The sequence below is a fragment of the Molossus molossus genome, unplaced genomic scaffold (genome assembly GCF_014108415.1).
Source record: "Molossus molossus isolate mMolMol1 unplaced genomic scaffold, mMolMol1.p scaffold_m16_p_11, whole genome shotgun sequence".
Classification (NCBI taxonomy): domain Eukaryota; kingdom Metazoa; phylum Chordata; class Mammalia; order Chiroptera; family Molossidae; genus Molossus; species Molossus molossus.
The window spans coordinates 40,445,451-40,464,360 of NW_023425346.1; the positions used below are offsets into that span (position 1 = coordinate 40,445,451).

At 40.3% G+C, this 18,910-nt stretch overlaps 1 protein-coding gene across 7 annotated transcripts in view; it reads left to right on the forward strand.

The window, feature by feature from the left end:
• The window catches only part of PKP4 (plakophilin 4), a 235,467-nt gene that overhangs the window by 39,600 nt on the left and 176,957 nt on the right, over positions 1-18,910 (forward strand). The window contains exons 1-3 of one of the 7 annotated variants that reach the window (XM_036253917.1): positions 8,129-8,178; positions 11,708-11,845; positions 14,015-14,091. The exons of the other annotated variants lie outside the window; for them this stretch is intronic. Of the exons in view, the coding sequence (XP_036109810.1) occupies positions 11,772-11,845; positions 14,015-14,091 (151 nt within the window). The 5' untranslated portion in view covers positions 8,129-8,178; positions 11,708-11,771. Of the gene's footprint in view, positions 1-8,128; positions 8,179-11,707; positions 11,846-14,014; positions 14,092-18,910 lie in introns of those variants that run through there. 7 annotated transcript variants of the gene reach the window in all.

Here is an 18,910-nt window from a genome sequence, read left to right on the forward strand (position 1 = left end):
TAGTGGTGCATGTATGTATCTTTGCGATTGAATGTTTCCATATTTTCGGGGTAGATAAATAGGAGAGGAATTGCTGAGTCATATGGTAACTCTATTCTTAATTTTTTGAGGAACCTCCATACAGTTCTTTAACATGATTAAGTATTCTTGTGAATAATGCTAACTTTTGACTTACATAGTAGTCATAGTAAAAATTCTTCCCTTTTTCATTAAGATCCATAACAAATGACCAGTGCGTTGTCCTCTTGGGTTCTTTGTTTGCTTTGTTCCAAATGACAGAATATAGTCAACTACTCAGTGGGAACTAAGCTTTGTAAAAATTAGAAGCTAAATTGTCTTCTTTTTCTTTTTTTTTTTTTTAACTGGGAAATCATTTCTTCTCTTATTCTGTCACTTTTCCATTGGCTTCTTTTCTCAAACATCCATCTCCCCAGATTTTAACAACCAGAAACCTGCCTTTACCTGCTGAGAATCGGCCTGGGCTCCCTGTTCCCTCTCACAGTTAGGACAGTATTTCACAGTTAGGATCCCATGCTTCCTCTCCCTTGGTCCCTGTTCTCTGCTCAGCTCCCAGAGCCCTGCCTTTTCCTCCCACTGCTCTGCTCAGGTTTTGCTCGGGACAAACTCTGATTTCCTAGTGAAGGTTTTTCACACATCATCTTGCCCAGCAACACTTGGCCCCATTTCTTCTCTTCCTTGCTGTTAGGAAATGATTGTGTGTGTGTGTTTCCTTTTATCTTTCTGTCTGCTTTTTCTTAAGTTCCATTGCCAGCTGACCACTTTCCTCCTGCTTATTTTTTTAAGTGAACGTTTTTTCCCCTTCTTATAAAAGTGCTATATATGTTTACAGTAGAAAATATGGAATAATAAAAAGGGTAGACTATCTAACACTTCACCATTTAGAACTGGCGCGTTGGCCTTGATTCCTTATAAAATGAGATCGCGCTGCGTGCACGTTCTATGCATAGCACTTTAGTTTCTCCTGCCTACTGACACTGTTTACCAAGCAATTTCTAATGTTGTTACTGTTTCAACTTTTAAAAATTCTTTTAAATTAATGTGCAAGTAAAGTCAAACAGTACTGAAAGGCATATAGTAAACAGCCCTCTGAACCCCGCTTGCCTCATTCTTTTCCCAGAGGCGTACACTTTCAGTCGTTCTAGCTGTGTAGGGGTTTTTGTTTGTTTTGTGTTTTTCATATCTTCATCTCTTTATCTCTAAATAGCATGGTCATACTATTTTGAATCATCAATATTAGACATTATCTAATTATTATGAAAGTGAAAACGTCTACCTTCCACCTTCCATTTTTCTAATACTGTTGTTACAGTTTTAAAAAATTAAATCACTATTCATTGTTTGCATTATTTTGACAGTGTAAATATTATTTATATTTTGACAATGTAAATAAATTAAATATTAGTTAGCCAAGTAGTCTGTTGTCTTTTTTATAATACAAGTTTTTTCCCCTCTTGTAGAAATATTTGCCTCATTGTTCCACGTCCTTAATTTTGTTTTGATATATGGCCGACTCTTCCCATGCCCTTCTGCCGCCTCATGGGCAGAGAAGTGAGTTCCATTGTCCTTTTTTGACCACCCACCCCATGGGGCTGGCCCTCGGCTTTCCTGCTCCAGACTGGGCTGGTTGTTCTCTAGGCCTGCTTCACAAGGTCCTTGCACCTTAGTAACCCTCATCAAGGGAGTGGAGGGATCCCCAACATGCCTGCCTATCAGGAGATACATTCCACAGTACAATGATGCTAGCAAATTGGGGGATTTAAGAAAGTCTCAGAAAGTCTCTAGTCCCTGTGGTGTCAAGCACTTGATGCTGGCAGTGAGTAGGGTTCACCCCAGCCTCTGATTCATGTGTGCCTGCTCACTTGTCAGGAATGCTCGCTGGTCTAGGCCTGACCAGCGGTTTCCTCTCTTTCCTCCTTCCACACTCCTGCCTCCTGCAGATCCCTTCTCTCAATCCCCTTTCATTCTCCCGTGTGATTATTGATTGCATGCTAATATCTTTCGGTCTTTTGGGAAGGGAATGGCATCCAGGGGTGGAAATTTCATTTAAAATGAGGCTGACATTTTCAGACTTCAGGAAGTGGGCAGACTCTTGCCAATATAAAACTTGGTTCATTTTCTTCTTAAAATGTAGGAACTTTAAATGATTCACTGATGAAGAGGGAAAAGCTGTTTGCACTTAGCATATTTCTCATTATACTTCAACTCAAGATACTCATTTATTACACGACTTTAGGCATTTTGCTCTATTTTCAGCACTTTAGGACAAGAGGTTATGTATTTTTATTATGTGCATTCTTAAAGTCATTTCACCTCAGTATTAAAAATGTTTTAAACTGTGGAAGGGGAAATGAGTTCAGTTTAAACCAAAAAGACGTCTTAGTAGTAAAAAAAAAAAAAAAAAGTGACCTTTTATAGTCTTACCTGAAGTTCAGTGGAAATATCAACTGTGCCAAAATATGCTGTGAAATAGAAAGTTATTTGCAATAGTATGAATAAGTAATTTAAAAACACCTTAGTTATTTAAAAGTAGATGAGCAAATTATGAAACTGATATGTCTGAAGTGTTGATTAATAACATTAAGGATGATTTGTTTTGAAATAAAATATTCGAACTAGGTAATCATAGAGAGTAAAAAAATAATTTAAAATATGATAGTAGATTACTTTCATTATTCAGTTATTTTTTATTTAGAAATTTTAGTATAAAATTTTCTAAACCAACTGCAAAGACTTCTTCAAGGCACTAAATATTCTTATTATAGATAAAATGCACTTAACATTTCTTTTAATGTGTAAGTAAACAGTTATTAAAAACCAAATAGAAATTTTAGTTTTGCTATTTGATTCTCCTGTAAATTTTGAAATACTTTAACTGTTTTGAATCTGGTTATTTACCAATGAAGTGAGGATGCTTCCTCCCTCTAGGGTTTTGTGGGGACTTTTTTAAAGCTTAATGAGATTAGATAATGGTCGTCTATTTTTATGTTTGTTTGTTTTTACTTACGCCTTCTGGGTAATAAAAGAAAGTGATTAAAGCAATATTGTATCATTTTTTTCAGACTGAGAAAGACTGGAAAGAATTCTAGGACCCCATCCTCTCGAACTGTTGAGGGTCAGATACTCGAGCTCACCTTGCCACCACTCCTCCTTGAGGAAGTTGGCAGTAGGCATCAGCAGCCTTAAAAAATCCAAAGCACCTTTGTTCCTCGCGTTCTAATGTGCTGTAAGGCAGCAATCACTCACGTGGACAGATTGTTTTCAACTGAGTTGTTTGGAGTATTAAAAACTATAAATCTGAATATTATGTTAATACATCATACAGTAGACGTCTATGTAGCCATTGAAGATAGTCATACGTCAAAAAAGGACAGTTGTATATATGAATTTTCAACCTTTCATTATGGTAAATTGATATCAGTTTAAACATATGTTTAATGACTACAGTGACAGGATAACTTTTGCTACTCTGAGTTGGGCTACATTTTTTAGTGCCCTTTTTTTTCTCCTTGGCTCTTTGCCTAGTTTATAGCTCCAAGTTCCCATCCCTCTTGCCTGCTTTCCATACTCCTTTTTAGTTTCCTTGGTTTTGCTTGGCCAGTGCTAGATATAAACCACATGGAGAAAATAAATACTGACTAAGGAGAGTTATTGCCTCTTAAAAAAAAAAAAATCTTCTAATTCTTTAAAATGTAGCTTTAGAAAATGGTCTCCTAGTTTTTCTGGAAACTTAAAGTGTAGACCTGGGCTTGAATACAGACTCAATTGCTGGGGTGTGACCTTTAGGTAGGTTATTTCACTCCTTGCTTTGGTATTCTCAACAGTGAAACAGGGATAGTGTAACTAACTCAGCTTTGTCTTGAAGATTAAGTGACATGATATGTAAAGTGCTCAGCACTATCCGATTCATAGGAAATATTTAATAGCATTAACTTTTCTGAAATGAGATGCAGGCCAGACATTATATTTCAAATACTGATTCAGTTTTTTAAATCCCAGTAAACAGTACTTTCTCAGTATATAGTCAAAAGCCCCCAAAACAAATCAACAAAATAAGGGCATGGTAGAACTCAAAGATTCATCTGTATTTTATGAGTATTATAAACTTCCCTATGGAATGTAGCGAAAGAGAGTGAGGAAAGGATAGTAGGGAAGGGAAAGCCGTGTGTTATGAGTGGATGACTGCCTTGAGGCAGTGTGAGGAAGGACAAAATTGGACGATTCTGAATTGTACAGCTTCCCATACATTTTTAAATGAATGTGAATATAAAGTTAGAGTTTCAAAGTGATTTGAGATGGGCAAAAAAATCTATTCAGACATGAAAAACATTTTTACAGTCTTCACTCCATTCTCACGATAGACTCTGTATTTTGGTACTTTGTTTCAGAATTGTTGTTGTGAACCACTTAAAAGTATTAACACTTCATTATGCTATTAGTTTTACATAGTGTTCCAAAAATGTTAACTCTGTTGTGAAAAGTAATTTTGTTTCCGGGTTTCGGTTTTCTTTTCAGCATCCCTCTAGTGGTTATAATCATTGGAGATCCAGTTTATTATGCTGATGGTGGCCATCTAATCATCTTTCTTCTAATGCCTGGGGATCCCAGTGTTAAACCATGGAGATAAGTTGGTAGGGCAGTCAGTCTTAGCTGTTCTAGAACTTACTGTGCTCTGCTTTGCTCTTCTATACACTTCTGATCCTCTTGTTCAGCAGTGGGGGGTTGTGAGTGGCTTTCTTCTCCAGAGGTGGGAGACTTGGGGGGATGCCATTGCTCTGCTTCTCCTGACCAGGTGTGGCTTTCTGCAGCACAGCTGCCAATGCTGACATCATACAGCCTGTGGTCACAAAAGAGCAGAGCTGCCCTTGTCCCCCAGGGATTGAGGCCATGGGACTAGTACATCAGTTCTGGGCTCCCGTATTAAAATGAAGTGTGGATGCATATACAATAAGAACAGTAAAATCCTCCCCCTGAAAGAGGCTGCAGTGGGGATCCACAATAGCAGTTACTTTACAGTCCCCACATGTTTGAGCAACTTAGTATGGTGGTTAATGGGGAAGGTTTATGAAGCTTGATTTTAAATGCCTAAGAATAAATTTGACATTTTTTAAAATTAAAAAATGGACCCCTATAGAATGGAACTTTTCCTGAGCACTGTAGTTGTGTACATTGCATGAGGCTGCACAGCCACCAGTCCAAGTGGGCAGTGTTCCAGTGAGGCCCCCATGATAAACCCAGAGCTGGCCCAGCAGCCTTTCTGCTGAGCACCCTGCCCATCCTGTACCTCTGTCAGTGAGGCATGGCATTGACCCACCTTGCTCAGTTTCCTAGCTTATTCTTAGGACATGTTCACTCCTTGTGACCCAGTTGTGTCTCTAGGTCTAGAGAAACTGTGACACTACTGAGTTTTGGCCAGATTATATTTAACACGTGTCTGCACTTAAGTTAGAATGTCAGAGGTCAGTGTTCTGATAATCCTCAAGGGTAATTGGGCACATAGCCACTGGCCTGGAGGAAAATGTGTATTTGTGTGGGTGGCAGAGCAAAGCACCACCGACCCCTACTGCAGTTTGAACGCTCCATGGCCTGACTTCCTGACAATGTGTTATAAATCATGTCCATGTCTTAGTCTCATTCTTCATCCACTTGGTTAGAAACAAGGTCAATTACTTCTGGAGGAAAAAATGGGTAATACTTGGACCAAGTAAAAAACTGCCCTTACCCATAGATTTTTGTCAGACTTCTTAAATAAAAGGAAGGATATCGGAGCACAAAGACAATAGAGATTGGGAGTTAGAAAGTAGGATGCATGAACTGAACAAAGTATCATCTCTCCAGACCTGAATTTGCAATTTCTGATTCTATTTTTGTGCACACTAATGTCACAGTTACCAGAAAGTGAGGTAGTAATCTCCCAGAAATGTTAGAAAGTTATAAGTACCGTCCAATGCTAGAGAAAGTAGTCATGAAAGTAGTCATGAAAGTCATGCTCAATAGCAAATTGTTGGCATTTTTATGGACAGTATATAAAGCAATTTAGTATATTTTACATTCATGAATAATCAGGGCAGACTTATCTTGCATGTTTGTTTCCTAATTACTCTATTTTTAGCACTGCCATCATTTCTCTACCACAAGAGGCTAGAACGTCCTACCCGCAGTGCGGTGCGTGCACCCATAGCACAGCAAATGTGAGCCCCGGTCAGCTCAGTGGCTTCTGTAGAGAAAGCAATCATCCTTACTGCCAGTAATGACAACCTTGTTGATTATACCAGTCAAGATCTATTGCTAATCGTGCAGAAATGTTTATTTTTGCCTTACAAGTATGTTTGCGTTCTTTAGTAAACATGCATAATAGCAAAAATAAATAAATAAAGACAATGCATCCTCATTAAAACCTGAATTCTATAAAGAAAAGGCACAAAATCTTCTCTATTTATAGATATTTTGTTTCCGTGAGCAACAGAAAATGCAGTTCTTATTTAACTTAGCAGCAATGCCATGGAAAAATATAATCCTGCAGATGGTAATAGCCTCCATTTTTTTCACTGAAGTACCTCCAAGTCAGAGTCTATGGCTTCGTTCAGCCGTGGAGTCCTTGCCAGCGTGCGTGATCGAGCTAGCTTTCCTTTGTTGTCCCAGGGCACCCTGGACTGTGGAACTGCTCTCGCCACTTTGGGGCTGGAGCCTGGGCCAAACTAAAGCAGCCTGTAGCTGATGAAGTTGTGATTCTAGATTAGGTTCTTTCTATTTTTCTGCTGACCGTCTTCATCAGAGTGAATTACCAGACCTGTGAACCTGATATGTCCAAGCTGAGCTCTTAGCATTGGCTCTTCCTCTTATTTTTCCTAGTTTCATTTTGATATCAGACATAAAACCATAACTCATCTCTGATTTGTTTCCTTCCTCTTCCCTCATGTCCAGTTAGTTATCATGTTTTGTTGACTTATTTGGCTTATTTCTGTAATATTCTGAAACCTACAGTCTCAGTTCAATCCCCACTTCCATTTTTTCTCCTACCCCAACATCTGGGAGAAGCCCCAGGCAAGGCCTCCTGCCCCCTCTTCTTTCCAGTCTGCCTAACACAATGTAGCTGAAGTGGTCTTCCTGAAACATGAAGGTGATGATGTCACTCTCTCGTTCAGATATTTTTCTTGGAACCCTGATGCCCATCATACTTCATACAGGGTCAGACTTCTTGGCCTAATCTGAAAGTCTGGTCATTCTTGCATTTCCCAGGATTGAACTACTATCCCCCTTCATGCATCTTGTCATTCAGCCAAACTGGACTGATCATTATCTCTATACACATCCTTCAGTATGTTGTCTTCATTCTTGCTGACTGTGCGCTTCACTCTGCCTCGAAGTGTCTTCTCATTTCTTTATTCATGGTACAAAGGCTTTGTACCCTTCAAGACCCTGTTCAAGCATTTCTTTCAAGAATGGGTTCCTTCCTGATATCCAGCACCCCCCCCACACACACACACACACACACGTGTGTGTACACACCATTTCCCACTTCATTTGTACTTCCTTTAATTACCTCAAATGCTTTTTAACAGTGTGTTTTTGACCATATGTCTTATTATTTACTTCAGAACTTAATTTCTTTGAAGTCAGCATTAGCTTCTAATTCACTGTTCTGTTCCCCGTGGTACTGGGCGAGGTACCTCACACATAAACCAATAAATGAATTCAGTGGTCTTAATTTTCAGTATTCCCACTTATCTGTGTTTTTTCCTCTACAAAAGGCCTTTGATATTTGGTAATATTTATAAAATTGTGTGGGAAGTAATGGTAAAAAAGTAATAATCCTTGACCAGTTATAATAAAAGATAACATTTCTTTGTGATCTAACTAATTTTATGGGAATTTTGTGGCAACAGTTATTGTGTTCTATTTGTAAGTGGAAGAAGATAAATTTCTTATAATAGAGGTAGACTAGAGACATTCCTACCTTTTCATCCTTTGCAATATAAATATATAAATCAGTCTTATGTGTTAACTTTTATATTTTTAACAGGCTGTGGAAGTTTGTGTATTGGTGAAGAAGTTGTAAGGGTTGGCCACTCTGAGAAGTGATTTCCATTCTTAATTAGAAAAGGTTTCCTCTACGAGAACATTAGACTTCAGTATTAGAGAGAAGAAATTCAGAGGGATGTAGGTATCTGGGAAAGGGTATGGAATAATGGAAAGGTGTTTATTTACATTCTGATCTACTATGACAGTTATGCCTTTAGGAGCTATCTCATCATTCTTGTCAGCAGCTCTGTTTCAAACTGAATGGACAGCAGAGGGTTACGACAGACCCCACACCTCAATGCCTAGCCTCCTCGCTTCCACTCTGCCACCTGAGGCTGCCTCTGACTAGGAGCCATTTTGTAGAGCTGTTGCTTTGTTTGAGACCTCAGAAGCTAGGAACATTGATCATAGCTGCTAGAGCTGGGCAGAGATGGGTTTTAGATTGAACTTGGCAGGGACAACAAGCATCCTCCAAACTCCCCAAGGATGTCCTGGCTCAGGAGCACTCTGGCAACATTGTGCTCCCTGGGGTGGGCTTCTTGACTGCTACCCCCAGGCCTCCTGAGTTCTGGCTTCAAGTGGGCAATTTGACTTCTGAGATGTGTAACCAAAAAGGCTGACATTACCAATGACAACCCTTTCACTTAAAACAAAACAACAACAAAAACCCTACGTTTATTATTGCCTTGCACCTCTGCCTTTTCGGCCTTTCTGGGTATCCACGATGTCCCTTAAAATGAACCACTGTATTTCTAATTGCTACATGCCAGGTTGGTGTACATGCTTCTGTTCTCAGCATCCGCAGATGCCGCAGTACTCCAAGCTGTGCTTTAGTGCTTCTTCACAATTTCTCCCTCCCAGCCCTGCAGTCTCCCTGCTTGTGGTTTGCATGCAGCAGCTGCTTGCACACCCTGCTGACATCCTTCACAGCGCACATCCAGCCAACTGGGCTAGCCTTCAGCACTGCGAACTAGCTGTGCTCCAGGACTTCCTCACTCTTGTCTTGCCATCTGATGTTAAGTGTTTTGTCAAAGAGGCAGATTTAATTCAATGGAGGCAAAAACCAAGTTTCATTAGTTTTGTTAAAAGGTGCATGCTTAGTATTTCAGTGTCTCCAAATTGTGTTGGTTTTGATTCATGTTCATATTACCTTCTTGGCACAAGGACAGTATCAGCTAGGTAAGGTTTTCTTGCCTAGTGCAGATTATGACCTTGACCTTTCCACTTTTCGATCCTTAGTATCTTTTTTTTTTGATATTTTGTTCAGATAGAGTCGGGGGGGGGGTGGGGAGAGTAACATCGACGTGAAAGGGACACATCGAGTGGTTGCCACCCTCACAACCCAGCCAGGGCCAGGGACAAACTGCAACTGAGGTACGTGCCCTTAGCGGGAACCGAACCCAGATCTCTCTGGACCGCAGGCCGACGCTCTAACCGCTGAGCCAAACCGGCCAGGGCAATGCTTAGTATCTTTAAGACTACAGGATCATTTGTGTGGTCACACAGGGGCTTTCCCAAATAGGCACTTCAGGAGCATGGTCGTCGGCACTGGGCAGGTTCTAGGCAATATTTGTAAAGCACATTTGATTATGCTTACAGTGTCACTGAGGTTTTTCTGAAGGCTAGAGCAATTACCGAAGTAAAATAGAGTCAAATGGAAGCCATTTATTTTATTTTACTTAACTGCATTCATGATGAAGAGTTGACCATCCATAGAGACTTAAAAGACTATAATAATGAAGCCTCAAAATCTTAGGGAGTACATAAGAACAATCATTTTAGGAACTGGGATAATCCAGGTTGACTGACGATGTGAATTGACCAGATATCTTGATGGTTTCTGGGAATAAGGTAGTGGACTAAACACGTTTGCGACCCCCAGGTTTGTTAAAATCCAACTTGCTGCCTTTAAAGACTAGAGTTCATAAGAACTCTGGTTCTAGTCCCTTCTGGGATTGCTGCATCTTCCTACTCGTCGTGTGGGGCTCCCCAAAGAGCTTTCAGAGACGCTGGAGCTGGCATCCCCACGCTAGTGCTCTGTGCGGAAAGCCACTGTTCAGTTGTCACTCAAGTCCCTTTGAGCTTTACAGTTCTGTGACAGAATGCCTCACCTTCAGTTCCTGCCTCTGCTGTCTCCCTGGCACTGTCCAGTGTCCAGTCCCTTCTGGTCTGCAGTTGATTGAACTTCTGCCCCCATCGGCCTTCTCTCCAGTCCCTCAGCCCAGCTCGTCTCATGTCAGACACAAAACTGCTACCCTTGAGCAAAATACCCAAGTGCACTTGGTGCTGTTGGAGACAAGGGGGTTCACAGAGCTGTGCTAGCCTCCTGTGCTCATGGGCGCCGATGGGGGCGCGGCCTCTGCTGTGTGGGGGTGGCTGGGGAGAATGGAAGCAGACATTCGTAAAAGCAGAGAGCAGTGAGCCCTCTGTTATAAAATGAACTTTTGGCACAAACCCTTGAGACTTTCTGCTCTGTGGTCTTCTGTTTACATGTTTAAGAATGCTGTGGGAATTCTTGGTAAGACGTGTTCAAGACTTGAGGCTCATCTTATACCTCTTAGCCTTGCTACTCACATCTGTTTTGCATAAATCCAGTTCAGCCTCCGCTTGATCGTAGGAATTTTTCAGCCTAATTAAAACTTTGAGCCATAATACATGTGAAGGAATTGGAAAAGCTCCTGGAAGTAACATTTGTCAGATGATATCAACAGTATCCAAGTTGTGAACTGTACGTGCTGTGCTTCTGATGTTTCATAGACGCATGTCAACTCCTGTGGAAGACACGGCAACGGGGACTTCCGTGCTTTCATTTGCTCAGGTGTAGTCTCGTTGGCAGCTGACCCTGACGCTTCAGCTGCAGGTCCCCTTACCTGTCATCCCCCTCTGGTTGCACCCAGGCTTCAAAAATACCGTGAGAATTTATAAACAACTTTTCTTGTTGTTGTTAATTCTCCCTAGGATATTTTTTCATTGATTTTTAAAGAAAGTGGTAGGAAGGGAGGAGGCAGGGTGGTGGTGGGGAGATACACATCTGTGTGCCTCCTGCACACACCCTGAACAGGGCCTGGGATTGAACCTGTGACCCTTCGGTTTGTGGGCTGATGCTCCAACCACTGAACCACACCGGCCAGGGCATATAAACACATATTTTAATGGCTAACTAAAAGAACTTGCTACAAAACGTAAATCCTGTTAGATAACTTTATAAAGTAAATTTCTTTAAAATGATATTATATTCTCATATGTAAAGTAATATTTTATCAAATTGTATTTACTTAGTGGGGATGCACTCGCAATTTTTTAACATTTGGTTTTGAAAATTCACATTTTACATTTCTCACTGACATGTTCTGTTAAAATTTTGGACATTCCAAGTATTGAAATATCTTCTATTTTTCAAATGGAAATTTTAGCAGCCTGGCAGTCTTACACCATTCATTTACTTTGAACTATTTTTAATCCCAAACCCAATAAATGATATTTTTTAGTTAATTACTGATAGTCTCAAAGCTTAACTATTCCTATAGTTAAGAAGAAATTATTATCTTTAACATTTTTATTACATCTTCTATAAGTATAAAGCCAAACTTCATTTTTCATCTTTATGTATGTAATTATGAAGCACTTACTTTCATTATATTACCTCTGATTTGTTATTTTGGGACAGTGATTCTCAACCTTTGGTGTCTGGGCATCACCTGGAAGGATTGTTGAGCGTGGAACCCAGCGCCATGCCTGCCCCCGCACCTGGTTCAGTAGGCCACGATGGTGCCGATTCCGCTGGACTACGCTTTCAGGACCACTGGTCAGGATTCTCGTAAATAGTGGTCTTTTATCATTTTCAAATATAATGAGTTCGAGATATAAGAAAACAGAAAAGATCAATGTTTGCTGTAGCTTTCATGGTTCACAGAGTTCTATTCTAGTTGCCTTTTAGCCATATTCCCCTTCTTGCTGTTCTCAGGATTTTCCATTTTACTTACTTTGATTTAAATGTATATGGTGCTGACATATGCCTGGTATTACTTGGTAATTAGCCAAATGTACATTTACTAGTTTTGTTTAATAAATCAAGTGGTATGAATTGAGCATTGCATTGACTATTAAACTATTGAATTTGCACCTGTATTAGAAACTCAATACAAACAGGTTTCTATATAAGTCCCTAATACATAGTGGGCACTCAGTAAATGTTGGGATGAGCAAATGAATGCACAAGTTGCCCATTTTCTCCCAACCTAGTGGAACTCCTTGAAAATTTGGCTGCTCTGACTTTGAATATCTGAGTTATCTGGTTAATAAACTTTACCATCTCTTTGCTTCTTGTGCTTATGTTCCTGAGGAGGGGTTATCTCACTGATACTTTAGTCCTTCTACTAGAAAGAGTAGGAGACAAGTTAAACATAAAATTAATCCTTCACTTTTCTCTTACTTGTTAGTAATACTGAATTATTTACTGGAATGGGTAGTATTAACTTAAAAGTTTCTGTGAGGATGATTTGAATTCATAATTTAAGCTGGTTTTACGATCTTCTAAATATATATTTTTAAAACTGGATTAGCTAATCTGTAATATAAATGTATATAGCAAGTTAGATATTATTTTTATATTCTTCTTACAGATTCACAGACATTTCCAATTCTTTATTGCATTCTAACCAAGTTTATTACAGTATTCCCCAAAATAATGAATACATTGAACATTTATGTAATGTTACATTTTCAGTTATTTCAGTGCAGTTTTGGTGATGTTTCAGCTTCATTTTTGATGGCTGTGCTGTTCATCATAACAGATTGAAAGTCACTGTGGGTTGCCAAACAACCTTTTCATATTAGTGTTCCCAAAGATGCTTCCAATATGAGTAAATGGACAGAAGAGCTTAATAGTGTTTTTAGTTGAAAATTAAGAGAAAGTGCCATTTCTGTCCTGCACTGGTGCCATAATTCATGGATTGTAGCTTATAAAACATTTCTATACTGCTCCTGCTTACTTCATGAGGATATTGTAGGAGTGAACTACATAACTATTTAGAGTTGTTTAAGATACTGAAAAGAACCCACACATTTAGGAATGAGCTGGGGTCATGATAAATTTGAGCAACTGGAAGGACACCGTGTTGATGGCCAGGGAACATGACAATCGGAACAGAGCTCAGGGTTGCAGAATCGTATTTCTATGGTTAGCCTAAAATTGATCAGCAAAGCCTTAAGATTTTATCTCCTCCCATCCCCCTAAAGTAGATCTACCAAGAACACCAAAGACAAACCTCTAGGAACACTTGGAACTTAAGAGGTGTCAGGAATCAGGAAATTGAACCCTAGTCAGGTGACCGGGGCTTCACTGAAGCCCAGGTTCTCCCTCCTGCACCCTGCTGCCTGCTGACAGCTGTTGCTTTTGATAAACTAGTGAACAGAGTCTCTACTGCAGTACTCATACATCTTACACTCGAGATTAGGAGGGAATGAGACACACAGATCAGGTGGTCATCAGTGTTAAGATGAAAGAGAACGCAGGGTGGGTGAGGAGGAAAGGAGTGAGGTTTATGAGATGACCAGGGGGACATTGGTCAGGGTCAAGGTCGAGTTCTCTCAGATGAAGTGACCCAGCAGTCTGAGGTAAGAGACTAAGACTTGGAAAGGCCAGGGACTGGAGCAGCAGGTGCACAGGCAGTCAGAGGAAGGGGGAGAGTGCTGCTGTCCCTGCGTACAGGTGAGGGACAAGGGGCATGAAGTATGGCTGTGGCCATCTCTCTGCTCCTTAGCTCTGTGGGGAAGACCTGAAGTATTGAGAAGGCACGTCCCTCAGCTGCAAATTGGAACAGTCCTCATTCTGAAACATTAAAACATTTGGAAAATAATAAATCTGAACTTTTTCCCTCAAAGCGATTAACTGTGAAATTTGAATTTTTAAATGGTTGCATAGTATGAAGAAAGTACTTTTGAGTTTGACGGTAACAGATCACATTTCTTTTAGGCGTCTCTGCTTTGGTGGCGTGCTGCAATGGAAAGAAGCCTCGGGAACTGGCAGGCCCATTAGCAGGGCTGGGAGAGGTGTGTCCTGGTTCAGAGCCTCCAGGGGTCTTACTGTGCAGTCCTCTCTATTCAGTACTCTTCCCGGAGCTCTGGCAGCTGCGGCTGAGGAGACGAAGGCTGGGAGGATAGCCCCTCCTTTTATCTTTTTTTTTTATCCTCACCCGAGGACATTTTTCCATTTTTTGTTCAGATAGAGTGGGAGGGAGAGGGGAAGAGAGAGAGAAACATCGACGTGAAGGGACACATCGAGTGGCTGCCACCCGCACGACCAACCAGGGCCGGGGACAAACTGCAACTGAGGTACGTGCCCTTAGCGGGAACCGAACTCGGGTCTCTCTGGACCGCAGGCCGACGCCTTAACTGCTGAGCCAAACCGGCCAGGGCTCCTTTTATCTTTTTATGTATTGGTGTTACTCTCCAGTTTAGGAAAAGGGTGTTAAGAAAATAACAAATTTGGAAAAGCAATTAACTAGATGAGCTTCAAGGTCCTTCCCATTTCTAGAGTTCTGCCACACTGTTGTTTTTATTAGTCCTCAAGTATATGTTGCTACCACATAATCTAGCCACAACAATGTTTAGACATGTGTTGGTGACCTCAGGCATTTCTGACAAGTGCTTCTTGACTAATCTTGTATTTGGTACAAGGGCTTCCTTAGAGATAGTTTCTATGTTTAGTACTATTTGTTTTGTGATTATTTTTGAAAACTGCTCAAGAATTGACATCATTACCTCTTCAAAATTTTCACTTGGCTATTTATTTTATATATTTTTATTAATTTATTTTTGGTACAGATGTCCCCCCCCCACATTGACACCCTCCTCCTGATCCACCCTGTCCCGTCCCCAGCATTGTTGTCTGTGTCCATGGTTATGTATACATGCATACAAGTTCTGTGGTTTATCTCTTCCCTCCCTTGTCTATTTATTTTTAACCTTTTAGTAAAACTTTATGAATTGGAATATTCTGAAACTCGGAAGAGAATAGAAAAGGAACATTAGAGTGGAATTTGTCTCAATTTCCTCTGACCAAAGTGCTTCTATGAAATGTTGCCAAGAAGTTTCTGTAGATGTAATTTCACCTTGTATACTTTTAGGATGGACAGGCCAGCCAACTGCTGGTTAAAATATTTCAGTTTTGACTAGGGAAGATAAATCAGAGGTGTTTAATAGAACAATGGCTGAGTGCTTGCCGAAAGCACCATATGTAGTTCATGGTCATTCTTCACAGTTGCACTCACTGTAGAGGACATAGCCTTGTGAGATGTTGTCACGGCTTGTCTCTCATGAACAGCAGCATGGAATCACAGAAAGTAGTGACTTCCCAGCCTGTTCCATCCAGCCGTGGACTCTCTTGCTTTTTTATTTTTTTTTTGCTTTGAAGGCCAAGATATTATGTCCAGCATTTGGAGACACAAATTCAAGTCTGGAGAGAGAAGCCTGTGTGTTTCTCAATGGTTTTTTGTTTTCTATGTGATGACCACTGTGAAAATATGAAGATGAGTTTATGTTGTTAATGGGAGTGGCTTTGCTGTGATGTAATTTCAGTAGTTGCTCATGGCAGCTGTTAGTCGAAAGTAAATTGAAAACCAGCTGGTTTTAGATATCACAGTGGTGAAGGTCAGCAGTACTGTGAAACTGGGACTCAGCTATGGCAACACGAGACTGTCCCAGCGAACTCAGATGTGTTTCATTGGACGCTCGCTCAGCTTGATCCCTGTTTAAATTGCTTCATTGAAAACTCCCCTCTTTGGGCAGAATGAATCGCAGGTCTTGACAGAGGAACAGTTTTTTGGCTTCTTGGTTAGTTTAGTATTTTCCATTTCTTTTGTGACCAACAGATTATTGACGTTAACCTTGATGTTTTCCTCAAATTTCTTTGGTCTCTCTTACAGATATAAAAAGAGCAGAGGGATTATGTTGTATTAACCAATCGGTAAGAAAGTGATGTTTTGGGCTTGGGGTCCAGAGACTTTCTGGAATATGGATTACTAGGGAAAGCTCTCGGAACTTTGTTGCCAGCTGAATGCTGCAGTGTCATGTGAGCTCAGAGCTCTCTCCATGGTGAGTTTCGTCCTCTATTGGAAACTTCCCGGATCCATCCCTAGTAATGGACTTCCTCCACCTCTGTTTATTGTACTCGACCACAGGGTGGGCGCTGCCTTTCTCCTTTAACAGGTACATCCAACTCCCCCCCACCCAAGAGCATTTTATCCTTTAGACATTCCATAGGAGACATTGAAAATAGAAATACTGGTGCCAGAGAGGGAAAGTTAGAAACCACTGCATGTCCTAGGCAATTGCCAGTTCCCACCGACAATTCTTACATGTGTTTTGTCATAGTTTATAATTGATATATAAATAGGTACTGAGAGATCCAGCTGCTCTCAGAGGAGTAGTAGCCTCTCAGAAAAAGCAGAGAATTGTTGGGCTTAAAAAGTAGCAAATTACCTTTTTGTGTCTTCTACCATCTTCACCAAACTTTAAAGTATGTCTTATTTATCATGGTACCTCTGGTGTTCAAAATTAAGTATGTCACAGTAGTTCTTAGGATTTGTGAGGGTACACACTTCCATGTTGACAGATGGTACTTTTCACACAGCCTTTATAATCCTAGTAGGCTGATTGGGCATCAAAATTTTATATTCGCACTATTATCTTAATTGCAGAGAGATTCTGGGGTGGCTGTGGAAAGTCGTCCAACATGTGTTCTCTTTCGTTGCATTGCCAGGGTTCTAAATATTTATCAATCATTACTTATTCATACTCTGTAATGCCATACTTCATTGGTGAATGTTCTACCTTTCAGAAGGCATTAGGTGGTTCTGTGCATTATCTAAGAGAAATATGAGCATGTCTCTCGGTGAACTTCAGTTTTATGATCTTCAGATTAATAAAGGCAGGCCCTCTCTCAGCCCCCTCCCCCAATTAAAGTGACACAAAAATGCATGTAGGGCACAATTTTTTTTTTAATTTTATATATATTTTTTATAAATCTTCAATGGAGCATATTTTTCTATTTATCTTCAGACAGAGAGGGAGGGGGAGAGCGAAACACATCAATGCAAGAGAGACACATCGATTGGTTGTCCCCTGCACAACTCTGACCAGGACAGGGGACCAAACCACAGCAAAGGTATGTGCCCTTGACCAGAATTGAACCCTCGACTCTTTGGTTCATGGGCCGATGTTCTAACTATTGAGCCAAACCAGCCAGGGCTAGGGCACAATATTTTAAACTAAAAAATATTTATATTTGAGATTTGGTTATATCACATTAGATTCTGATAGATTATGAATTTGTAATAAATTTAGTTTAATAGACAAGTTATCTTTGCACTCTGAATAAATGAATTATTAAGCAAAAAAAGTAACATTTTTAAGAGATGTAAACAGCACAATGTTTCTCTCTCACATCAATATTTCTCTCTCCCCCTTTGTCTGTAAAGAAAAGTGAAGTGTTTTACCATACTTTTTTAGAATCACTAAATGCTGCTTTTGATCTATACATTAAATCAGAAAACAGAAATCTATATTTTTATTTGCAATAATTAAAAAAAAACACTATTAAAATGTGGAATAATCCAGTCCTTTCATTTTTCTGTCCATTCAATCTGACTGGATGATATTTCAATATATTGAGACAAAATCAAGACTTTAATGACAGCTTTCTAGATTATTGTAATCATATTTCAGATTTATTGGGTCTCATTAAAATCCACTTTAGTTATACATTAGATCTGCAGCTGAGAATTTAAAAATACCAGTGTGACCACATCATGGCAAAAATTGTGTTAATCTTCTAATGGAATGTAGCTTCCTTGACTTAGGGTTATTTTCCTAAATTCTTCCTTCTAAGAAAGTCAAAATCTGCCTGGCTGGTGTGACTCAGTGGATTGAGCGTCACCCCATGAACAGACAGGTACCCGTTTGATTCCTGGTCAGGGCACATGCCTGGGTTGCAGGCTCGATCCCCAATAGGGGGTGTGCAGGAGGCAGCCGATTGATGTTTCTCTCTCACATCGATGTTTCTATCTCTGTCTCCCTTCGTCTATCTCTAAAGAAAAGAGAAAGTCAAAACACTAACCTGAAAAGAAACAAGTTACCTAACCAGAAAGCTTGAGAATGGAATCTGATACTTTCTGACAGTTTTAGTGCCAACTCCTGAACAAAAGACTTCTTTAGGGAAGAGTTTGCTCAGTGCTTCTCTGAATATGAGCCATCTAATATATTAAACATTTTTTCAGTAAGCGCGGTGGTAGAGTGCCAGCTTGTTTTCAGCTCCTCGCAGCAGAACCAGTTCTGTCAGCAGGCATTGTACGAAGTGCCCAGCACATGTGTCAAGACACCAAAGGAAATAAGACACAGAAGACAGGGATTCTGGTTTCAAGTAACTACAGTCCAGATAGGTGAGAGAATATTTTAAGGATTAGATAAAAGTGGGTGAAATGAGCATTGTGCATTGTTGAGACTTTAACTAGATTAGTTGGGACTAGAGAAGTGAATCATCCCCCTTAAAAGGGGCAATTTCAAAACACATTGAGGAGTGCCTTCTTGAGGACGAGGCACTTACAAAGTGTGTGTGTGTGTGTGTGTGTGTGTGTGTGTGTGTAAGGAAGGAGGATTGATGTGGGGAGGCAGTGAGCTGGCTTTATGCTTGCTTGTGGAGTTTGAGTGACAGGAGGCAGCAGGAAGTGCCAGGCTGGAGCTCTAGGAAGGAGTGGGTGCAGGGGCCCATTCCACTTCCCCAGCCTCAAACAGCTCATTGCAGACATGAAAATAGGACCATATGGGGGGCTAGTTGAGAGGAAGCTACCTCTAGCAAGGATGGCCACAGTTT